Genomic DNA, 20,390 nt, shown 5'->3' with positions numbered 1-20,390 from the left:
GACGAGGGGGTGAGCGGGGAGGGGTCCTGGGCTGGGGCCGGCGTGGGCCAGGGCAGGGGTGTTGTTGCAAGAGGCTTAGTGGGGAGGATCCGAGCGGGAGATGGTGTCTGGCAAGGGGCTAGGTGGGCTGGGCTGGGCGTGCATGATAACCGTGAGGTAGTCCATGGGGCCTTTTTAAACTTCTTCCCCAACCTGGGGGGTTGAACCTCGGGCCTCCCACTTACGCCAGCTTGATGATGGCGATGTCGTTGCTGGAACCCAGACGAGGGGGTGAGCGGGGAGGGGTCCTGGGCTGGGGCCGGCGTGGGCCGGGGCAGGGGTGTTGTCGCAAGAGGCTTAGTGGGGAGGATCCGAGTGGGAGATGGTGTCTGGCAAGGGGCTAGGTGGGCTGGGCTGGGCGTGCATGATAACCGTGAGGCAGTCCATGGGGCCTTTTTAAACTTCTTCCCCAACCTGGGGGGTTGAACCTCGGGCCTCCCACTTGCTCAGCCACTAAACTACCTTCCCAGCCCCTTTAAAATTTTTATTTTGACACAGGATCTCACTAAGTTCCCCGGGATGGCCTTGAACTTGTGAGTCTCCTGCTTCAGCCCCGAGTAGCTGGGCTACAGGTATGCACCAGATGCCATTTAAACATTTTCAGTTATCAGAACAAGAGCTGAACAGATCTACACAGACGTGGTTTGATTCCCGATTTTGCCCTGCACTGGGCTGTGTGACCCAGGACCTTGTTCTCACCCTCCCTGAGTCGCGGTTCCCTGTCCCCTAGATGAATAAGGGGCGGCACTGCACAAAGCCTCCGGCAGGACACTCAGGCCCTTGGGCCCTCGCCAGTGTTACAGCGGGAGGTGTGGTCTGCACTCAACACCTGCCACTGGCTGTGCGGGGCGTGCACAGGGCACCCTGGGCGGCTGGCACTCACTGCACCAGGAGGGCGTTCCACTTCTCATGCACGTGGATGGCGTCCACGCCCACGGTCACCGAGCCCTCCTCGTCCGGCTCTGTCAGGTTGCTCTTGCCCAGGGCCACGCGGTAGGTCAGGGATTTGCTGGCGGCAGAAGGCACCGGGTCAAGGTGGAGCCAGCCCCTCGTCCTGACCCTCTGGAGGATGAGGGCAAGGGTGCGAGCGCCCGGCTCACGCTGTGGTTTTGCTGCTGCCCCTGGGAGCCCTGGGCCTTGGTTTCCTCATCGGAAAGTGGGGCAGTGGTGACCGAGTCCAAGCTGCCTGGCCTCTTGCTGTCTCCATAGCGCACCGGCTGCCTCACTTCCTCGGCTCTGCCCGCCACAGTTTTTATTAGGATGTGTTTGCAGCACACAGTGATTACATTCCTCGAGCGGGGCTGGCGCATGAACTAAGCTTGTCATTAATAGGTTTAATTTTTTTCTTGCAGTACTAGAGGTTGAACCCAGGACCTTGGGTATGCTAGCCAAGCACTCTGTTGCTGAGATACATCCCTGCTCCCCTGGCCACGTTGAAGCCTGTCCTCAAGTCAGCTGAGTGAGTTTCTTAAATAGACAGCAAGCTGGGTGTGTTGGCATACGCCTGAAGTCTCAGCACTCAGGAGGCCGAGGCAGGAGGACTGACACAAGTTCAGCACCAGCCTGGGCTGCACAGTGAGTTCAAGGGCAGCCTAGACTACATACGGAGACCCTGCTTTAAAAAACAAAACGAGACGAAACAAAATGAGGCCAACCAGGTGTGCGCTGGCTCTGATCCCCAGGGCGGCTCCGACTCTCAGGCTCAAGAGTGAGGCTGTTAGAGAAACCTGCAGCACTGTTCTGCCACGCCGCTTCCCGGCTCTCCCTGCCCCTCTTCTCCTGCCACCCAGATCACCTTCCTTCCCCAGACCCGCGCCCCTCTGCTCTTGCCCGCACGTTTCTGCTCATGTGTGCCCTGCGGTCTCAGCTCTGGAGACCCTCATCCTCTGCCTCCTCTTCTGGCCTCATTGGTCTCGTCCCCGCTAGCTACGCTCTAGTTTACTCGGCCAGCCGTTTCTCGGACTGTGTCCTCTGCTGTGCGTCCTGGCACGTGGGCGTGTACACAGGGAAAGTCTGTTGATCGCAGGAGTGAACAACTGGGCTGCTGGATGTAGGCAGCCTATTGAGCCCTGTGCCTGGCGTGTGTATTAGGTGCTCAATAAAAGCAGCCGGCTCAGACTCCCGCCCCAGGGTGACGGCCGGTCCCGGGCACTGTCCACTCACTCAATGCAGTGGGCGGCGGTGAGGACGTGCTGGCTGCTGATCAAGGAGCCGCCACACGTGTGCCTCCACTCGCTGTCCTTGAGGTACTGCAGGGAGATCTTCGGGCAGACAGGAGACCCCGTTTCAGCCTGCGCTTGGGCCACCCGCCGCCCCGTCCCTCCCGTGCCACAACATCCTCACCTGCCAGGGCCAGCTGTGGGCCACGGCGTTGTCTCCCCCGACCACCCTGGCAGACACATTCGGCGGGAAGCTGGGGACCCCGCAGCTGGAGGCTGGGGGGCACAGGGAGGGGGGCAGACACAGCTGTGACGTTTAGTGCGTGGCCTGCGGGGGGCATCTAGGTCTCTGGGCCTCGACTTCCCTTTCTGCAGAGTTGGGGCGTGGCATAATGTGGCGAGTTTGTCCTGAGAGCTACAGTAGCCCTGGGGATCCGGAGTCTTCTGTGCTGAGACACCTGGTTCTGCTACCAGCCATGTGATCCTGGGCTGACATCCAACTCCTGGGCCTTTGTCCTCACTGCAAACTGGGGACCCACACAGACCCTGTCTTTCAAGGTTGCCTTGAGGATCATCTTAGCTCCGGCCTGTAAAGGGCTCAGCCCAGCTCCCTGCACATAACAAACGCACCGTAAACAGGAGCTGCTATCATTACTGCTGTCATTGCTGTTGTTGGCTGGAAGGAGTCTTAATTAAGTGCTCTCATTTGCCTGACAGCCAGTGAGAGTGAGAGAGGCCAGGGACTTGAACTACTCCTGCAGAGAGCAGAGGACGTTTAGCTGGGACCTTGGTTCCAAAACGGGGGAGCAAAGGCTGCCGGGAAAGGTGATGCTCCTTTGTCCCGGCCTCGCCCAGGGCTTCCCGCGACCCGTCCCCCAGCCACACTCCTCTGGGGGCGGCGCTCGCCGGCCATGTGCTGCAGGGCAGAGGCTCCCCGGACAAACAGCTGCCCTGCGGCCCGACCCGCAGTGGCCCCAAGGTGAGCTTCCCCATCCCCCGCTTACCAAAGGCCAGGAGCGCAGCGAGGACCGCGATGCCCAGCATGGTGTGGGTGGTGGGACTGCCCGGGTGTCCAGGTGGGAAGGGCACTTATAGGCCCGAGCCGGGGAGGCCTGCAGGTCAAGGCCAGGCTGTCCCAGCAAGAAACCTGCTGGGCAAGGCCGTTTCCCTGACCTTGGGTGGTTATTGTTTAATTTGGGTGAGAAACAGGGATGCCTTGAAAGCATGGCTTTCCAAATATCCCTGGACAGAGCACATTCTGAGGGGCCGCATGGGGGCTGCCTCCCGGAGCTTGGAGTGCATTCGTGTTCCCCTTCCTACCTCGCTGTCTGTAGGTATTGATCAGGCATCTGTTAGGTATGAGCCAGCACATGCTCCCTGGTTCTTGCATGATCTCATTTGAAAGTTTTTTCTGAGTTGGCTACCCCGTGCCCCTTAGGAATTGTTTCCTGATTAAAAAAAAAAAAAAAAAAAGCGCTATGTACTGGGTTAACTGGGGATAAGGAGGATTCTAACTTGCAAAAAATTTTTGAAAGAGGAATGAATTACTTTGTTAGTATAAAATCAATGAGCTCAATTGAAAAACAGCCACAGCATGGGAAATAAAGGCCCAGAGAGGCGGGTATATGAGGGTGTGGGGCCTGGCCTGGCCTGGGCTCTCAGGCTTCCTGCTCAGAGAGGGGCTGCGGAGCGCTGCCCGGCTCACCTCTTCACTGCGCTGAGCTGCACACTGAACAAGGGGACAGGGCTGAGAGCAGGGCTTGGTGGCAGGAGACAGGGTGCCTGGTCCCTGTGTCAGCCCCCAGCCCTGGGTGCCCTCTTTGGGCCTCGCACTCTCTGGAACCAGGGACTCCCAAGGCCTGTGTCACCTGCAGGAGGCATCCGGGTATTCTCAGACCCACGCAGAGCACGTGCCGCGCGGTAACTCCACGTGGACAGTGATGGTCCCCTCTGCATTGGGAAGGTGGCGCCAGAAGAAGAGGGCTGCTGCTGTTTTAGTGTTTACGGAGAAACGGAGCCTTTTTTGGAGGTAAGGAGGTTGCTGGCTGCTCACGATTTAGGGCGACTTCCTTGTTCTGAGATGTCTGCTAGCTGGGGCCCCTGCGGAAGGCAACACCAAATATTTGTCCCCGAGAAACCTAAGACCTCCTTCACGTGCTGCACATGCTGAAGACGGGATGTGTATGAGGGCTTTTGCAGGGCTGGGCTACTCCACAAGGGAAGGAAAACTGCTTTCCTGCTGTGTGACCTTTTGATCGTGATTTAACCTCTTTGGGTATTCTCTCTCTCTCTCTCTCTCTCTCTCTCTCTCTCTCTCTAAAATGGAGGTAGCCAAGCATGGTGGCACACGCCTGTAATCCCAGCAAACTCAGGAGGCTGAGGCAGGAAGATCGCTATGAATTCCAGGTCAGCCTTGGCTACATAGTGAGTTCAAGGCCAGCCTTTTTGAGATCCTGTCTCAAAACAAAAACAAAAACAAAAAAAAACCCCAAAACAAAAAAGGGACCTGCCTCCTCAGGCTGTTTGAGGAGTGTCTGATATGAGGTAGAAACTATCCAGGGTTTGTTGTTATCATTATTGTTGTTATTTAGCCCTTCTGAGAAAGTTTGAGTCTGAGCTAGGTGCGGCAGTGTACACCTGTAATCCCAGCTGCTTGGGAGGCTGAGGCAGGAGGATTGCAAGTTCAACGCCAGCCCGTGCTACTCAGCAAGGTTCTGTCTCAAGATAAATTAAAAAGAGCTGAGATGTTGCTTAGTAGTACAGTGGCCCTGGGTTTAACCCCAAGCATGGAAAGAGAACGAGAAACTTAATAAGAGAGACTTAACCGTCATCAGGCTCCTTACCCTTCTTGAGCCCCTTCCTCAAAATACATTAAAAGTTGGCCAGGTGTGGTGGCGCACAGTGCAAGTTCGAGACCAGCCTGGGCTACACAGTGAGTTCCAGAGCAGTCTGAGCTACATAGTGAGACCCTGTCTCAAAAAAAAAAAAAAAGAAGTCATTTTTTATGACTGTACGAATATAAAGTCATAACTTTCTTTTATTGATTTTTAAGATTTCAAGACATTTTTGTGGGCCCTGGGCTGGGCTCCTGTCCCTGCCAAGTGGACAGTGATCCCACGTGAGGTCACCTGTGACTGGATGGCCTTGAGGCTGGGCACCTGACAGGGTCATCCCTGCACCTCCTCTGGGCCTGACCTACATCCCACAAGCCCTGGCAGCCAGGAGAAAATTGCCCTCGCCCAGGCTGCAGGGCAGCAGGACCTGCCCGGGTGACACTTGTCAGAGGGTGCCCTACACTGGGTTGGCCGTTACGGGAGCAGCTGGGGCTGGATAGGCAGAGGGGGGCCCTGGGAGGAGAGCTGCCTGTGACCCAAGAAGCCAGAGATCTCGCTGGATTCGCCGGCAAATTTAGGGTTCGGACTGCTGTTTGCCTGTGAGGCGCTGACATGCTGCATGTACGTACATGAATCCACACACTCCTGTGTGCGGCAGGCCTGTGCTGGGCCTGAGCATCTTGAGATCAGACCTTGTTCTGGAGGGTGGCGGCAGGAGAAGTTTCCTTCTCTGCAGATTGTGCGTGCAGTGAGCTGTGGGGTTTCTGGGGTCTGGACTGGGGCCTCCCAGGACCTTGGCCACGGCGTCACTGAGCTGTCTGGGACAGGCTGTGCTGGAAAAACAAGCACAAGAAATGTGCACTGGGGCCTCGGCAGAGCAATGCCGAGGTTGGGTGAAGGCCTGAGAAACCAGCAGGTGCCACTGACAGGGCCATGTTTGCTGCCTGCTGGGACAGGATCTGGGGGCAGCTGCTGCCTCTCGGGGTGTGGGGGGTTGGGGCGGTGGGAGGGGGCTCGGGGAGAAGACGGGGCCTGGGCAGGGTTCTAAGGAGCCAAGTTTCCTGGTCCCCGATCCCTTGCAGCTTCTTCATTCCCAGTGCCTCCCCGCCAGGGCTGGCAGTGGGTGTTGTGCAGGCCGAGCCTGCTGGGGAGCCCTGGCCTGGGACAGCAGCCCCGTCTCTGGTGCTGAAGGCTTCAGGCCAGCCGGGTGTGGGGTCTGCAGCTGCAGCTGGACCTTAGTGGTTCTGCCGTCCTTCCTTTGGGCGAGGCAGACCGAGAGGCCACACTTAGCCTCATCTTTCACTGGTGGTGGTGGCTTCTCAGGCTCGGAGTGCGGTGCCCCACAAAGGCGCCTCCATCCGGCCTTCCCCAGGCAGGGCCCTGAGGACGCCAGAGGGTGCTGCACTACCAGCTACGGCCGCCCAGGGGCAGTGGTGCCCAGCTTAGTCCCCAACCTCTCCTTCCCACCCGGCTCCCAGGGACGACCCTCCTCAGCCTTGGCTGGATCAGGCGGAGACCTGGAGCCCGGTGGGTACCCAGACGCGGGAGCTTCCGGTCCAGACCGGCATTCACGCCGAACCCTTAGTCCCGATGCCACTTAGAGACACAGCACTGACTGTCCTGAGCGCTTTCAGCAAATGGGGTGTCTGGCTGTAACCACCACGTGGTCAGTGGCGGTGGTAACATTTGAGGCGTGAAGACGGGGGGCTGGGATCTGGAGGTTCAGCCTGTTCTCTGCCACCTTGGCGCAAGGTACAGGCTGTGGGCAGCCCAGCCCCGCGCCCAGCGCCCCACTGTCACGGTCCTTCATTCGAGGAGGAATAAGGTCAGCACCACTGCCACGGCCGCTGGAGGGCCGTCAGGCACGGCCCCCACACGCGGGTGACTTCACCCTGCCCCTTTCCCCAGCCCCTGCTCCACTACGCAGCAGCAAGAACCACACACACGTAAGAATATAGAATTTTATCTTACTTTAGTTAAAAAAAATAACCGTACCACCGAAAGAAGAAGTAGCTTTTTTTTGGGGGGGGGGTTGAGACGGGATGAAAAAAAAAAGCCAAAAGCCAAAAGGAAAAGGAGATTTTATATTCATCTGTATAAACATATATCCGCTAAGGCAAACGCAATCCAGGGCGAAGGCCGCGCATAGGGCTAGGCACGGCCGACGTCTGCAGGTTCCGAGGCCAAAAAAATAAAACCTCTTCGAGTCCCGGGGGAGCCCCGGGCGCTCCTGGGTGTATACTAAAATAAAGAGTTATTGATCGAGTTTAAAAAGCGTGACGTAGTCATGACGAACACCGCGAGTTGCATAACCGTGGCCTCGAAGGCCGTTCACTTGTCTGGACTGGGTGACGGTCACAGTTTCACGACACGGCAAGACAGACGGACGCACACACAGACGTACACGTGAGCGAGTGCACGGGGGCTGTGGGGGAGCGGCTGGTGGTGGGGCCGCGCCTGGCCCATGCTTCCTGGGGGCGGGTGTGACAGGTGGGAGCCGCTGGCGACAAAGCGGGGTGTCACTCGGGGAGGAGGGTGTGAAGGGGCCGGCAGACACTTCCAGCCCATCTTGGGGGGCCCAGTCCCTCCTCCACACCCGTCTCTCTCCACAGCCCCCCAGGACCTTCAGGGTGCTCGGGGGTGTCAGGGAGCAGTGTTTCTGCCCCCCAGAGCCCCTGCCCATGACCCCATGAGGCCTGGCAGAGTGCAGGCCGGTGAGGTAGATTGCACAGCGACCCCTCACCCTGCCGGGCTGGGCCCCATCTCCATATCATAGCGGAGTACCAGGGCCTGGGTCCCTTCACCAAAATAGAAGCCCTTCCCATCCAGCAGAGAGAAGGGGGCAGAGCTGGAGGAGAGGCCCTGGGGCGGGGTCTTGTGCCTGCTGTGGGCCCCATGGGTCCCACTGTAAGGCGACAGCCATGATCCTTCTTGTGTCTGCTGCTCCCATCTGGTAAGGGACAGACAGGGCCCGGGCAGGGCAGCCTGCTGGTTAGAGCAGGTGAATGGGCCAGGGGTGGGTGAGGGAGCAGGCACCCGGGACAAAGGAACCTCGAGCCAGGGCGGGAGGTGCAGGGGTGGCCAGGGAGGGCTGGGCCAGGCATGGGCGGCACGGGGCTTGCAACCGCAGGAGCGGCGGGAGGGGACAGGGAGTGCCTGGGCAGCGCGGGAGACTCCTGGATGAGCCTGATTCACAATTCAGGTTTTTAGCGGCAGTCCCGTGCCTGCCTCCCATGCGCACCCTCACCCCCCTCGCCTGCCTGCCGGGCCAGGGCAGGGCCCGGTGGTGGCTGTGGCCCGGCTACTTGAAAGTGGACTGCAGCTCCTTGAAGGCCGCCTTCCGCTGTTTCAGCTCCTCCGCCTGCTTCTTCCTCTCCTCCTGCTCCGCCTTGATCTCCTCTTCGAAGCGGCTGGACACGTTGACGGCCTGCGCCTGAGGGCGGGAGGGGTCAGGGCCAGCAGGGCCTCCAACCTGGTCCCTTGAGTTGCGGTCACCTTCCCAAGCCTCAGTTTCTCCATTTGGAGCCTGGGGTCCTGCGGCTGTCCCCAAGCTGGGGCTGAGGTCAGCATCCCCAAGGGGACGTGCGGTCCCAGACCTACTCTGCCGTCCCCCAGTCCCCGCTGCTGACGGCCTATGCCCACCCCACGGGAAGTCAGCGTGGACGGGAAGGGGCCTGGATGCACGAGGTCCTCACTCCTCACCTTGGCCTCGAAGAAGCTCTTGGCGCCCTTGACGCCCTCAGTGGAGACATCGATCTCGGAGAGGCGTGCCAGCACGTGCAGCCCGCTGTCCTCCTGCAGCTCCCCGGCCGCCGCCTTTCGGAAGATCAGGAGGAACTGCAGCGGGGAGGAAGGGTCCGAGGTGTCAGGAGGGACCTCAGGGGCCAAAGTCCCTGCCGCACCAGGCCAACCTCGGGCTTCTGCCCTCTGGGAGCCGAAGAGCTGGGCCTCACTCCCCCGTGCCCGTCCCTCCCTCTCTGCTCCTCAGTCTGCCCATCTGCACAATGGGCGGCCAGGTGCCTCATCTGTTCTGTCCACATTCAGCTTCCGCTGACAGCCACAACCCACCTTTCATCTCCCAGTGCTCCCCAGACAAACATCCCACTTGTTCCTTCTGCAAGGAAGGCTCGGAGACAGCAGTTGCCTTAAGTCTCAGGCCCAAGGGGATCTGAACCTGTGTCCCCCTTCAAATGGCTCCCTAGGCGGCCCACCCCTCTCCCTGGCCCCTCTTAGCTTCCAGCCGGCTTCCCCAGGCCAGGACTCTCCCAAGATGCCTGCGCCGCCCCACCCCTCTCCCTGGCCCCTCTTAGCTTCCAGCCGGCTTCCCCAGGCCAGGACTCTCCCAAGGGCCCCCCTGCAAGCCACCTCAGGCTCCCCAGGGTCAAGGGCCACGGTCACCCGGCTTCGAGACCCCTTGTCCTTCCCGTGGAACAGAGCAAGGACCAAGTTCCTGAGGGTGAAGTCGCCCAGTGTAGTGCCAGCTGCCTGTCAGCTGCGGCCCGTGTAGGGAGAGGGCTGGCCAGGCTCACCTCCCGGAAGCTGAGCTTGCTGTCGAAGTCCTCGTCCACCTCCTTGATCATGTTCTTCAGGCCCAGGTGGGTCTGGGGAGCCCCAAGTTTCTCCATCATGAGCTTCAGCTCCATCAGATCTATGAAGCCATCTCGCCCAGCGTCGTACCTATGGGTGCAGAGGCCACAAGGTTAGTGCAGGGATCCTAGGGGCTCAGAGTGCCTCTTCCCACGGTGTTGATGCAGGAGATGAAACATGAAAATACTTTACCTGCTAATCTTTTGTTTTTTTTTTGGTATTGGGGACCGAACTCTGGGACCTTGCACTTGCAAGGCAGGCGGCAGCACCGCTGAGCTAAATCCCAGGTCCGATATAACTTTTTAAAAAAATCTCCCAATCTGTCAGATGTGTGATACACCAAGCTTGTGTTTTCTAAAAAGCGAAGAATGGATTTTAGGAACGGAGGTTAAGAGTGGGAAAATCTAGCTCCTGAGAGGCAGGAGGAGACTGGAAGGGGTAGCTGGGGACCCCACTTTACAGGGGAGCTTTATAGAGCAAAACCCACATGGGTTACAGCTATGATCGCCCTGTAAGGTCACAGGAACAGTCGTTCAAGTAACAGCAATCCAACGGGGGAACAAGTCACGCGACAAGTGTGCAGGGAAAGAACAAAGGCCTTTTGTAGGAAAGGGTGGGTCTGGAGGTCTTGGTCACCCCTGGGGCGACGGATGTCTGTCGAGACTTATCTCGGCCAGATGTTCGTCTTCTGAGGAAGTGGGCAGACTTGGTCATTGTGTCAGTCTCGGGCCAGGTCTCTAACACAAGTCCCCGGACAGCTGGGATACGTAGCCCCGACTGCCTGTAACATTTCCCCCTACCTTAGCTGACTACAATACTGTCCCTGTCATGGCTGGAAGGGGCCCAGGGCCCTGACACACCCACGGGGTGTGGACCCATCTCGCCACAGACACTGAGGAGCCTCGCAGCCCACACCCCGGCTTCACACCTGGTGGCAGAGCTCGTGGGCCAGGCAGGTGATCCCCCGGCTGCAGAGGGCGGGCAGGGGAGGCTTGCTGCAGGGTTTCCTGTGAGCCACAAGATGTCTGCAGTGTCCCCCCGCCATGCTGTGACAGCCGGACATTCGTGTCTCCCAGGCCTCAGGACGCGTGGGGTTGGGGGAGACCACCCCAAGTTGAGAAGCACAGGCTACCAGACTGAAAGGTGGCATCTCTTGTCTCTCTGTGCTGGGAATCAAACTTTAGGGCCCCAGCTTCTGTGAAGCCCCTGGGGCAGGGAGGGTAAAAAGGACCTAACAGGAGCTAGGATGCCAGTGGGTCTCCTGCCACCTTAGTCAAGGAGGGAGGCAGTGGCAGGGCTGAGGGTCACAGCAGGAGGGACAAGCCTAGGGTATGTCCGGGAACGCAGAGCCCTGAGCCCCAGGAGTGGCGGAGAACCCGGGCAGCCTGGCCTGGGGACGGTGACTGGAGGCCTCTGGCCTGTGTGTGCCCTGTAAACCACCAGGCAGAGACGGGTGGGGGCAGGGCTGCAGTGGTGACACCCAGGCTGGTGCCCCCCTGGGGGAAGCCACACAGCCCCTTATGGGCTGTCCAAACACCTGCCCTGCCTGTTTCCTGGGACAGGCTTCCCATGTGGATGCAAACTCCTGCAGGCCCGAGACCTCCAGCTGGCTGAGTGCCAGCACTGTTGGAGGCAGCGGTGTGACACAGAGGCCACGTCCTAGAGCCTTGGACGCCCTACGAACACATGGCTCACTCCTGGATGTCTTTAGGCATCTCTGGCTCCCTCCTCTAATTAGACATAAACTGCACGCCTCATAGCGACTGCTTCCTGACATTTGCCTTTGTGCTGGAAAATTCACTTAAGCTGGCTCAGAGAGTTTAAGTGACCTGCCTAAGGTGACACAGCAGTCAAGAGGAGCTGGGCTTCCACCCAGGTCCATCAGGCTTGTAAACAGGCACGGTTGCTCTGTGCCCAGCCACCTGTCCATGTCCTGGGGCCACAGACTGTGTTTGCTCTGCACAGAGGGGAGCATTTGGGTGAGAAACAGTTCTCAAGCGAGCGAGTCAGTGGTTGGAAGTGACAACGCAAAAAGACGTGACTTGGGAACCCTGGAGGGAGCACAGGGTCCCCAGGCTGCCTTCCTGCCCCTGGAGAGGGCTGGTGGGGGCAGACAGGCAGAGGGGGCTGGGGGCCTCCACCTGGAGGGACTCGGGTGACAGCAGGGTCCCTCCTTGCAGCTCTGCAGCACCCGGGCAGGAAAGGCGCCTGCCCTGTGCTCCACCCCGCTCCCGGGCCCATCGGGCACACGGAGCCCCCACCTCTCTCTGGACTTGGGCTCCAAGGGGAGCCAGGCTGCCTGGGCTCCTCAGCGGCATGGCCCCGTGGTCCTCAAAGGTGCCCAGGGGCCATGTGGCAACACCTGCAGGTGCTCTGTTCTCTCCCCGGGGAGAGGGTGCCCCTGGCGCCGGTGGGCAGAGGCCCAGACACTGCTGAACGGCACAGGACACGGGTCAGTCCCGGCCCCGTGTCAGTGGCACTGAGGTGCAGAAGCCCTGCTGGGGGAGGCGGACTGAGCTGACCGGCCGAGCACTTCAAAGGTCCCGGCTGGGCAGAGCTGCTCTGTGCGCGGCAGCCACACACCCCGCACCAGTGAGGCTCATCTGCGGCCCTGGTGTTTATAGCCCTCTGCAGCCCTGCGAGGTCAGGGGGGGACCAGGGACTCAGGCCCGGGCCTGGGAACCCCAACGGCAGCTCCGCCTGAGTTCCAGCTGTCTTCGTGGCTCGACTGTGTGTTTTCCCGGAGCTATCGCAATTCAGCCTCAGAGGAAGCAGTGCAGATAAAGCCTCTGAACTTGGAAGGAACTGAAGTTTCTGGATGCTCTGCTTCTGGCAGCTTCCAGGCCTGGCTGGGCCAAGGATCAAACTGTGGTTTGAACGGCCGCCCATATCCATCAGGGGACAATCAATTACGGGGTGGGGCTCCCCATTGGCAGGCTCTGGCCCCGGGGGGACAGTGCAGGGGCTGGCCGTGGTGCCATCCCATCCATCACCAAGGCCCGCAGGAGGCGGCTTTGCCCGCGCGCCTCTGGACCAACACCGCTAAGTGGCCTAGACCTGGGGTCAGGTCAGCCCGACGGCAGACGGCCTGGAGGCTGCGTGCTCAGACCTGCGTCCAAGCCCCAGCTCTGCCACCTGCTGGCTGGCGACCTTGGCACCGAACCCCGCAGACCTCCACTTCCTCAGGCACATCCGTGACTGGCGTTGGCACGGACATGAGAGTTGGAGGAGCGGATGGGCACTTTATACCCTTAGTTCAGAGCCCGGCCCGCGGAGACGTGGATACACACTGACAACTGCCAATTACCACTGCTGTCCCCATCCACCTTCAGGGCTATTAAGGAGTAAGTACGACTATGATTAGAACTGTAAAATGGCTAGCACACAGCAGGTGCTTAAAACCTGTTATTTTCATTATTATAACAATGGCTGTTATATGGACCTTTTGTTTTGCTTGTTTGTTGAGACAGGGTCTCACTATGTAGTGAGACTGACCTGGAACTCACTATGTAGCTCAGGCTGGTCTCGAACTCACAGCGATCCTCCTGCCTCGGCCTTCCAAGTGCTGGGATTACAGGCGTGCACCACCACGCCTGGCTCTATGGACGTTTCTTTTTTTTTTTGGTCAGTCCTCGGGATTGAACCTAGGGACTCTGCACTGAGCTACATTCCCAGCTCTTTTTAAAAATCTGAGACAGTCTCACTAACATGCCCAGCCTGGGCTTAAACTTGCAATCCTCCTGCCTTAGCCTTCCAAAGTGCTGGGAAGATAGGCGTGTGGAACAATACCCAGATACATTAAGTACTTTACACCTTAGTATTTAAAAATGGTGATATTTGTAATGATAAAAAATAGGGGCTGGGCCGGGCGTGATGGTGCACGCCTGTAATCTCAGCACTCGGGAGGCTGAGGCAGGAGGATCGCTGTGAGTTTGAGACCAGCTTGGGCTACATAGAGAGTTCCAGATCAGTCTCAACTACATAGTGAGACCCTGTCTCAAAAAAACAAAAACAAAAACAAAAAAACAAAAAAAGGGAGCCTGGGATTTAGCTCAGTGGTGCCATTGCCTGCCTCGCAAGTGCAAGGTCCTGCATTACGTCCCCGGTACCGAACAAAACAAAACACTGGCTTCTCCCAGGGGCTCCAGTCCTGACAGTGCAGGGGTCGGGGGAAAGGCTTATGGGGGCCTGGCCTGGTCCCTCTACCTCCTCCCCTTTGGCCCAACTGAAAGACCCCGCAGCCCGGGAGCAGTGGAAGGGCAGAGGCTATGGGACAGGCAGAAGAGGGCTCACCCGATGGCTCTCCTGTCTCTCTGGAGGGAAGTGACGAAGCGGGAGACGCTCGCTGTGCTGCCTGCAGGTGGAGGCGCACAGTCCTGCATGTGCCCGCCTGGGGCAGACCTCTCCTCCCGTGCCCTCTTCCCTGAGTGGGTACTGAGGGTCCGAGGGTCCAGGACCAGGCAGGCCACCCCCAAGATCCATCCACAGCCTCCATCTGCTTCCCATTATGGAGGGAGTGGGGACCAGAGAGGGCAGCCAGCAGTCTGAGGCCACAGCAGGCAGGTGGACTTCAGACTCTGCTAGCTGGAAGCTTTCTCTCTCCCTTCTCCCTCTCCCGGAGCGTCCCACATTCTGGGGCTTGGGAGACTGGCTGAGAACCGTGTGGGGCCTGCTCGGGAAGCCAAGGCTATCCAGCAAACCGGGCAGCAAAGCTGCAGGCTGGGAGCTCAGCGCTTTTCTCCAGGGAAGGGGGCTGCGGGCCTGGCATCACGCCCACATTCCTGCCTGCCTCCTCTGAATAGTTCTCAGAAGCTGCTGCCCGGGACACTGGTGACAGAACCCCTCCCATCCCCCACGGCACACCGGCCGCTTCTGGACACCACCAGTTCTGATAACCAAGGGGCGCGGGGCCCCGCACCCAGGCCTCCCACACCCACACAGTTGGCACCGGCCAAGCTGCTGAGCCCTCACCACTCAAGTGTTTGGTGCCAGATCTTTACAAGAACTGTGAAGCAGGCGTGACCATCCCTGATTGACAGACGAGGAGACCCAGGCTCAGAAAGGAAGCTAAGGAGCCACCACAGGTAGAGGCAAGAAAGGTGTAGCTGACAGAGGGCTCCCTCTGAAGACGGGCGCTCACCTGCCCTAAGGAGGCCCCTTCGGGCTGTGTCCTTTTCCTGCATCCTGAAGCAGCCATCACAGCTGCTGCGCAGAGGAGGGGGCCAGCTGGCTTGGGTGCGTGAGGGACCCCGAGTCTGTCCAGGCCTTTGCTGATGGCCTTTTGGGCGGGCAGAGCCCTGGGTGGACAGGCCACTGGAGAGGGTGTGGCTTAAAGGCTCAGGAGCCTGCAGTCCCACTGGCTTTGGACTCAGAAATCAGATTCACCTGGTCGATGCCTCTGTTCCTGTCAGTGCAACGGTGGATATGGCACAGGCAGCGCACAGTAGGTGCTCACCACCTATACATGGCACTGTAACAGTCCCCTTCCCGCCTCGGGGAAGCGCCAGGGACCGGTGTGTCCCGGGAAATGGAAAGGCAGGTTCTGCAGGGCTGCTAAGTCCTCGACACACAATTCCTGACCTGCCCGCTCCTGGAGCGAGGCCCAGCTGGCATCGCGCGGTGGACGTCCCGCCACTTCCCCCTGTCCTGTCTTCCCGGGGAGGGAGTGGGGTGGGAGTGAGGACCCAGGGAGGGAGCCAGGATGCGGCGCTCGCTGCCCACGGCTGCTCAGTGTTCTAGGACCCAGTGGGAGCCTCCCAGCTGGCAGTGACCTGCTGGGTGCCATCGAGGCTGGGGTCATCCTGACGTTGTGTTCGAGCCACCCTCACGCTGAGCCACAGTCGCAGAGGGCCATCTCCTCCACCACTGTCTCCTTCCCTGCCTGCCCTTCCTCATAATGGTGCTATTACGATCCGGATCATACAGAGTGTTTATCGAACGCCCCTATTATTATTTAGTCTTATTAACCCTGAACAGCTCAGACAGAGGAGGTAACTAACCTATCGAAGGTTGGCCCTAGGCAGGTGGCAGGAAGAGCTGTGGGCTGGCCTGACCACACCTGGGGTGTCCGGTTAAGATGCGGACTGTTCTGGCAGGTTCAAAATCCCACCTCTGCCCCTTATGAGCTGTGTGACTTTGGAAAGTCACACAGCCCTTCTGAGATGCAGCCTCGGCGCCTATAATATAGGGATGTTCATCTCCAGGGTGGTGAGAGGACTCAGCGGTGGCCTGTGAGTGGCCGGATGCGAGGATGGGCGCCTCTGTGCTCTGGACTGCCGGGCCCTGGCCTTGACTAGCCACGCCCTGGCACCGGCCCCTCCCCTCCCCTCCCTGAAAGGCGGAAGTGCAGCCCGGGGCAGTCAGCTCCGGGAGGGTGTGGGGATTGGCCACACCTCCTCCCGCTTGGCTGGCCTTGGGGAAGGGCCTCTGACCTGCTGGAGCCCACGGGGCCCAGGCTCTTCCAGCTGAAGCCAGGCCCACACCTGGCACTCAGGCAGCAGAGGCAGAGGAGACAAGACTTAGAAGAGGAGAAGGCAGGAGGGTGCAAGTCAAGGGGGACCCAGAAGTCCCCCGAGAGGGTGAGGAGAGGTGACTCAGTGCAGACAGGAAGTGGGAGGAACAGAGTGGGCCCAGGCTCAGGGAATCCTTCCTCCCCAGGGTGTGGGCAGCTCCCTGAGAGCCGAGCCCTGGGCTGTGGCAGGTGAGGACCCGGACTCTGCCTCTGTAGAGAGCTCCTCTAAGACCCTGCGGACGTCCTCACCCCCAGCCAGGGCCACAGTCCACAGACTGCTCGGGGCTCCCTGCAGGTGCACCTGGTTTTAATCTTGCCACAGCATAAAACCTCGAGCAAGTGACACAATCTCTTTGAGCCTCTGTTCCCTCTGCTGGCAAGTGGGGACAATGTCACATCAGCCTCCCTGTGTCGGTGTGAGGGTCAAATCGACCCCCAAGTATCGCAGCCTTAACCACGTAGCACGGAGGACGCAGGGCAGGGCTGGCTGCAGCGACAGCCTCTGGTCCGTGGGAGGAACAGGAGCCCTTCCATTCCAGCCTCTCTGACCCTAAAGACCCCCGAACATCACCATTCTCCATGAGACTTTAAGCCTCTCGAGCCTCCATTCTCTGGAACTGGCTCATAGCAGAAGTTCAATACGGCGTTTGTTGGACAAATGAGCAAGTGGACGGAACCTTGCTTTCCATAAACATCCATTTTCATAAACAGCGTGCAGCCCAGACAAGGGTTGGGCTTTCTCACGAGTCCTCGATCCTTTATCGGGAAGGCTCTGCAGCCCCAGGGGAGACAGGCTCAGAGAAGCCCCATAGCCAGTAGTGTGGGGAGGCAGGTGCTGGAGTCCCAGTCCTGGGTCATTCCCGGCTATTCGGTCTTCCCTTTTTTCTGCCACCTGCCTTCCACATAATTAAGTGATAATGAATTCATTTCTCCACTTTTGCTATTTACCGAAGCCGTATGTAGCTGTCAATCAGAGTCTGCCTGGCAGGAGGAAAGGGAGATTCTCACACTGGGTGTTTGTCACTCTGGTCCACGGCAAAGGGTTGTGGCCAGCCTGGCAGCAGCAGCCGGCATGGGGCTGTCCTGGTATCTGTGCTGGTGACCACCAGCCAGGAGAGGGCTATGTTGGACTGGGGGTGATGGCGACAGTGACTTAGTGAGTGCTCTCTTTGTGCCAAGTGCTAGATTAAGTACTTTCCAGCCCTATGAAGTGGGTACTATTTCATCTGTGTCCCAGGGTGAGGAACCGAGCCGGCATTCAGGTTTAAAGAACTTGCTCCAGGGCCCACACCTGGGATCGGAACCCATGGCTTCGGGCTCCGCAGTCCAAGGATGGAAAGGGCAGGTGGCCTCAGGAACCCGGGAGGGGAAGAGCAACCAGAACCAAAGGGAAGCCAGCCTGCCTGCCTGACGCAAGGGATCATGTGACGGGTGGGGAGGAACCGGGGCCAGGGATGGACAGGAACTAGGCCACCTTCCTCAGGTTCCAAGGCTGCCTGCCTTCCAGCAGGTTTCGGCTTCCAGAGTAGAGTCTTACTGTGCCAACCAGGGGTGGGCGTCCCTGAGGGTCTCTGAGGCTACCTGTGCCCCTTCCTAGAGGGAGGGAGGAAGAAGGAAGGGGGTCTGAGGCTGTGGATCCCCGAGGCCACACGAGGGGCCGAGCGTCCACTCCACGACGCGATGCCCTGTGTGCCCTGGCTGGACCTTGTGCATCATCTCCAAGTCTCTGCCCAAGAGTGGGGACCACGGTCCCCACAGCGCAGATGAGGGCGGAGTCCTCCGCATGACCCTGAGCAAATACACACTGGGGTCTCAGCTTCCTCTTCTTTAGAATGCGGAGGAGGGCAGAAGCCAACTCCTGTTCCGGGAGGAAGTCCACGGCTATAAGCATGGAGGTCAGTGATGGCACAGAGCCCTGTGTCCCCGAGGGTGCCACCCTCAGGATGCACCTGTAGGACCACATGCAGTTCTGACATGTAGAAGGGCTCAGAAATACGAAGCTCAATGCCAAAGGACCTGGGGACCCCTCACATACAGCCGCACCTTCAACAGATGGGGAGACTGAGGCCCGGGGAGGGCCAGCTGGCTGGGCTGGAAGTCTGGCTTCCCAGCTGTGGCCCCTGAGGAAAGGCCGGCTCCCAGTCCTCTACCGTCTCTGTTTGTTGGCTGCGCCTTTCTCCCTGCCCTCTGTTCTCAGCAAGGCCCTGCTGGGACCCAGGAGGCTGCAGGCCCACTTGGGTGGTGGAAACAAAACAGTGGTTTTGTCTTTCATGAGAGTCGTCTGTTGGCCGCTCACAGCCGGAGCTGGGCCGGCTGGGCTGCACAGCGAAGCCTTGTTTCCTTGAATACAAAATCTGCAGCCTCTCACCCTGGCCAAGGCCCCCAGCGGGCGACACTTCCTGCTCCAGAGGTCCAGCTTCCCGGCCCTTTCCCGTCCCCTCCACCCTCCCAAAACTTCAACCAGCAGTGCTGCTGCCAAGAGGTGGGTAGCTTAGGAGCCCAGCGTCCCGACCCCTCCAAAGCACCCCTTATCGAACTGGCCCCCAACGGCGTGCTTTGCAATCACAGATTCAAGACCCTGCCCTCATGCCTCTGCCAACCAAGCTGCGGCCTCCCATCCCCTGCTCCTTTGGGGGTGTCTGGGTCCTCCCAAACCACTCGGGGTGGGGCTGGGGTAGGGATCCCACGGAAGCCCGAGGAGGAGGGCTCTCCGGGAGAGGAGAAACTGGGGCTCCTGTCAAACAGATGCAGGTACATGAGGTAGAGAATCGGCCTTTCACATGGAGGATGTGAACGGCAGACACCGGAGCCTGTGATGGGAAACCCAGAAAGGAACAACGTGGGCTTCTAGCCCTGTGGTCTCAGCGAGTTATTCGACTGTCTGTGCCCCAGGTCCTCATGGGTACAGGGTGATGAAAAACCCCAAGTTATGGCGTCACCGGGAGCCCCGGTGAGCTCATCTGGCACCGGTCCTATCAAGGCTGAGATCTGTCCTTGTACAGCGCCTGCCTCTGGGCTCTCCCATGGGGCAAACTACAAGGAAGTCACTCAGCAAAGCCACAGCTACCCTGGGCGGCATTTTCAGTCCACTCTTCCTGGAATATGGAAACTCCCTCTCCTGGCTTGCTCTGCTGGCTTTGAGGAACAGGACCTGGATTCGCAGCTGGGCTGCTCCGGCCCTGGACTTCCACAGAGGTCCAGGTCAGAGGGTCGAGGGTTTGACTCCCACAAAAGTGTGAAGCTTCCAGCCACGAGAGACGGGGAACCAAAACCCTCTTCCCCTACACGGCCGGGCGCGGAAGCTGCTGATGCAGCTGGAGACAAGTGGGCAACAGCTTTCCTCACGCCGTGGGCTTGCACAACCCCTTCCGGGCTTCCTGCTCTGTGTCTGGGCACTGCCAGCTGTGTGTAGCGGGGCCTACCCTCTCTGCCTGTGCAGCCCAGGTGGGGCCAGGCTTGGCGCACCCCTCCCTTAGCCTTGGACTGCCTGTGCCTGCTGGCCTAGACCTCTGGTCTCTCCCACCATGGCCTCAGCCTGCAGATGGTCCTCCCTCCCCCTGATCTGTTCCGCCCCAGGACCAGGGCTGTCTGCTCTCTGGGAGCCAGGGCAGGGGACGGGCAACAGGAGGTGGGGAAAGCCACCAAAGGGAGGGGGACTGGGCGCTCTCATCACCACTGGGCCCAAACGTAGCTGCAGAGGAGTGGCCACCGTCTCAAGCCCCAGTAGGGTGGAACCAGGGACGGACCCAAAGGGGAACTGGGGTCCTTTCTCTCTAGTTTCTCCCAAGAGTATCAAGTTTTGTCTTTTGCGGGGTGTGTGTGTGTGTGCGTGCGTGTGCGTGTGCGTGTGTGAGGGCCCATTTAACCAGAAAAGACAGGGGTGGGCCTGGGGCATCGCGATGGTAGAAGCAGAGAAGGGTGCAGGGTTGGGTGGGGCAAGAGGAGGAGGCAGGATGGGGGTGGAGGGGACTAAGCCCAGAGGGGACTCAGCCCCGAGGGAGAACTGCAGGGCAGTTTTCAAGCAAGGCAGAGCAGAGGAGAGAGGCCAAGGGGCACCTCCCTGGGAAGGCCACCTTATCAAGAGTGGGGGGGCAGGAGAGGAAGGGGCTGCGGAGAGTCTCTGCCCCCAGTTTACTAGTAAACGCTGAAAAACTCCGGGTTGGGGGTGCCCCCGCCAGAACCCACGTCTTAGGGGATCTGAGCAAGCAGAGGAAATGAAAGAAGCCCAGGAAACTGACGTGTGCGGAGGTGGCATGGGTG

General features: G+C 59.5%; 2 protein-coding genes across 3 annotated transcripts in view; both read right to left on the bottom strand.

Annotated features, from left to right (window-relative positions):
- Ctrc (chymotrypsin C) overlaps window positions 1-3,263 on the bottom strand; it is a 5,394-nt gene extending 2,131 nt beyond the window's left edge. Inside the window, exons 1-5 of the mRNA XM_010610622.1 lie at window positions 3,203-3,263; window positions 2,383-2,474; window positions 2,203-2,300; window positions 923-1,048; window positions 225-251 (exon numbers count right to left, since the gene is read on the bottom strand). Coding sequence (XP_010608924.1) covers window positions 225-251; window positions 923-1,048; window positions 2,203-2,300; window positions 2,383-2,474; window positions 3,203-3,242 — 383 coding nt within the window. The 5' untranslated portion in view covers window positions 3,243-3,263. The remainder of the gene's footprint in view (window positions 1-224; window positions 252-922; window positions 1,049-2,202; window positions 2,301-2,382; window positions 2,475-3,202) is intronic.
- A 3,770-nt stretch (window positions 3,264-7,033) lies between these two features.
- Window positions 7,034-16,738, bottom strand: Efhd2 (EF-hand domain family member D2). 2 transcript variants are annotated; one of them, XM_010610610.3, is made up of 4 exons: window positions 14,760-16,738; window positions 9,562-9,709; window positions 8,735-8,869; window positions 7,034-8,465 (listed from the first exon to the last, which is right to left on the bottom strand). In XM_010610610.3, the coding sequence occupies exons 2-4, from the start codon at window positions 9,673-9,675 to the stop codon at window positions 8,334-8,336; spliced, it is 381 nt and encodes a 126-aa protein (XP_010608912.1). In that variant the 5' UTR covers window positions 9,676-9,709; window positions 14,760-16,738; the 3' UTR covers window positions 7,034-8,333. The 2 variants fall into 2 exon arrangements, with proteins under 2 accessions (XP_010608912.1, XP_010608911.1); XM_010610609.3 differs by lacking the exon at window positions 14,760-16,738 and adding an exon at window positions 13,913-14,670.
- Between the last annotated feature and the right edge of the window lie 3,652 nt (window positions 16,739-20,390).

Source organism: Fukomys damarensis, unplaced genomic scaffold, assembly GCF_012274545.1.
Source record: "Fukomys damarensis isolate Sample0158 unplaced genomic scaffold, DMR_v1.0_HiC HiC_scaffold_23, whole genome shotgun sequence".
Lineage (NCBI taxonomy): Eukaryota > Metazoa > Chordata > Mammalia > Rodentia > Bathyergidae > Fukomys > Fukomys damarensis.
Note: the sequence above shows the minus strand (reverse complement) of the source record. Positions and strands in the feature narration are given on the sequence as shown.

Bases quoted from the DNA above. Each gene is read 5' to 3' on its own strand.
- Efhd2 (XM_010610609.3), bottom strand. From the start codon at position 14,001: ATGCAGGACTGTGCGCCTCCACCTGCAGGCAGCACAGCGAGCGTCTCC. The intron at 9,710-13,912 runs GTGAGCCCTCTT...CTGCACCCATAG, and splicing joins AGAGACAGGAGAGCCATCGG to GTACGACGCTGGGCGAGATG. The intron at 8,466-8,734 runs GTGAGGAGTGAG...TCCCGCCCTCAG, and splicing joins AGAGCTTCTTCGAGGCCAAG to GCGCAGGCCGTCAACGTGTC.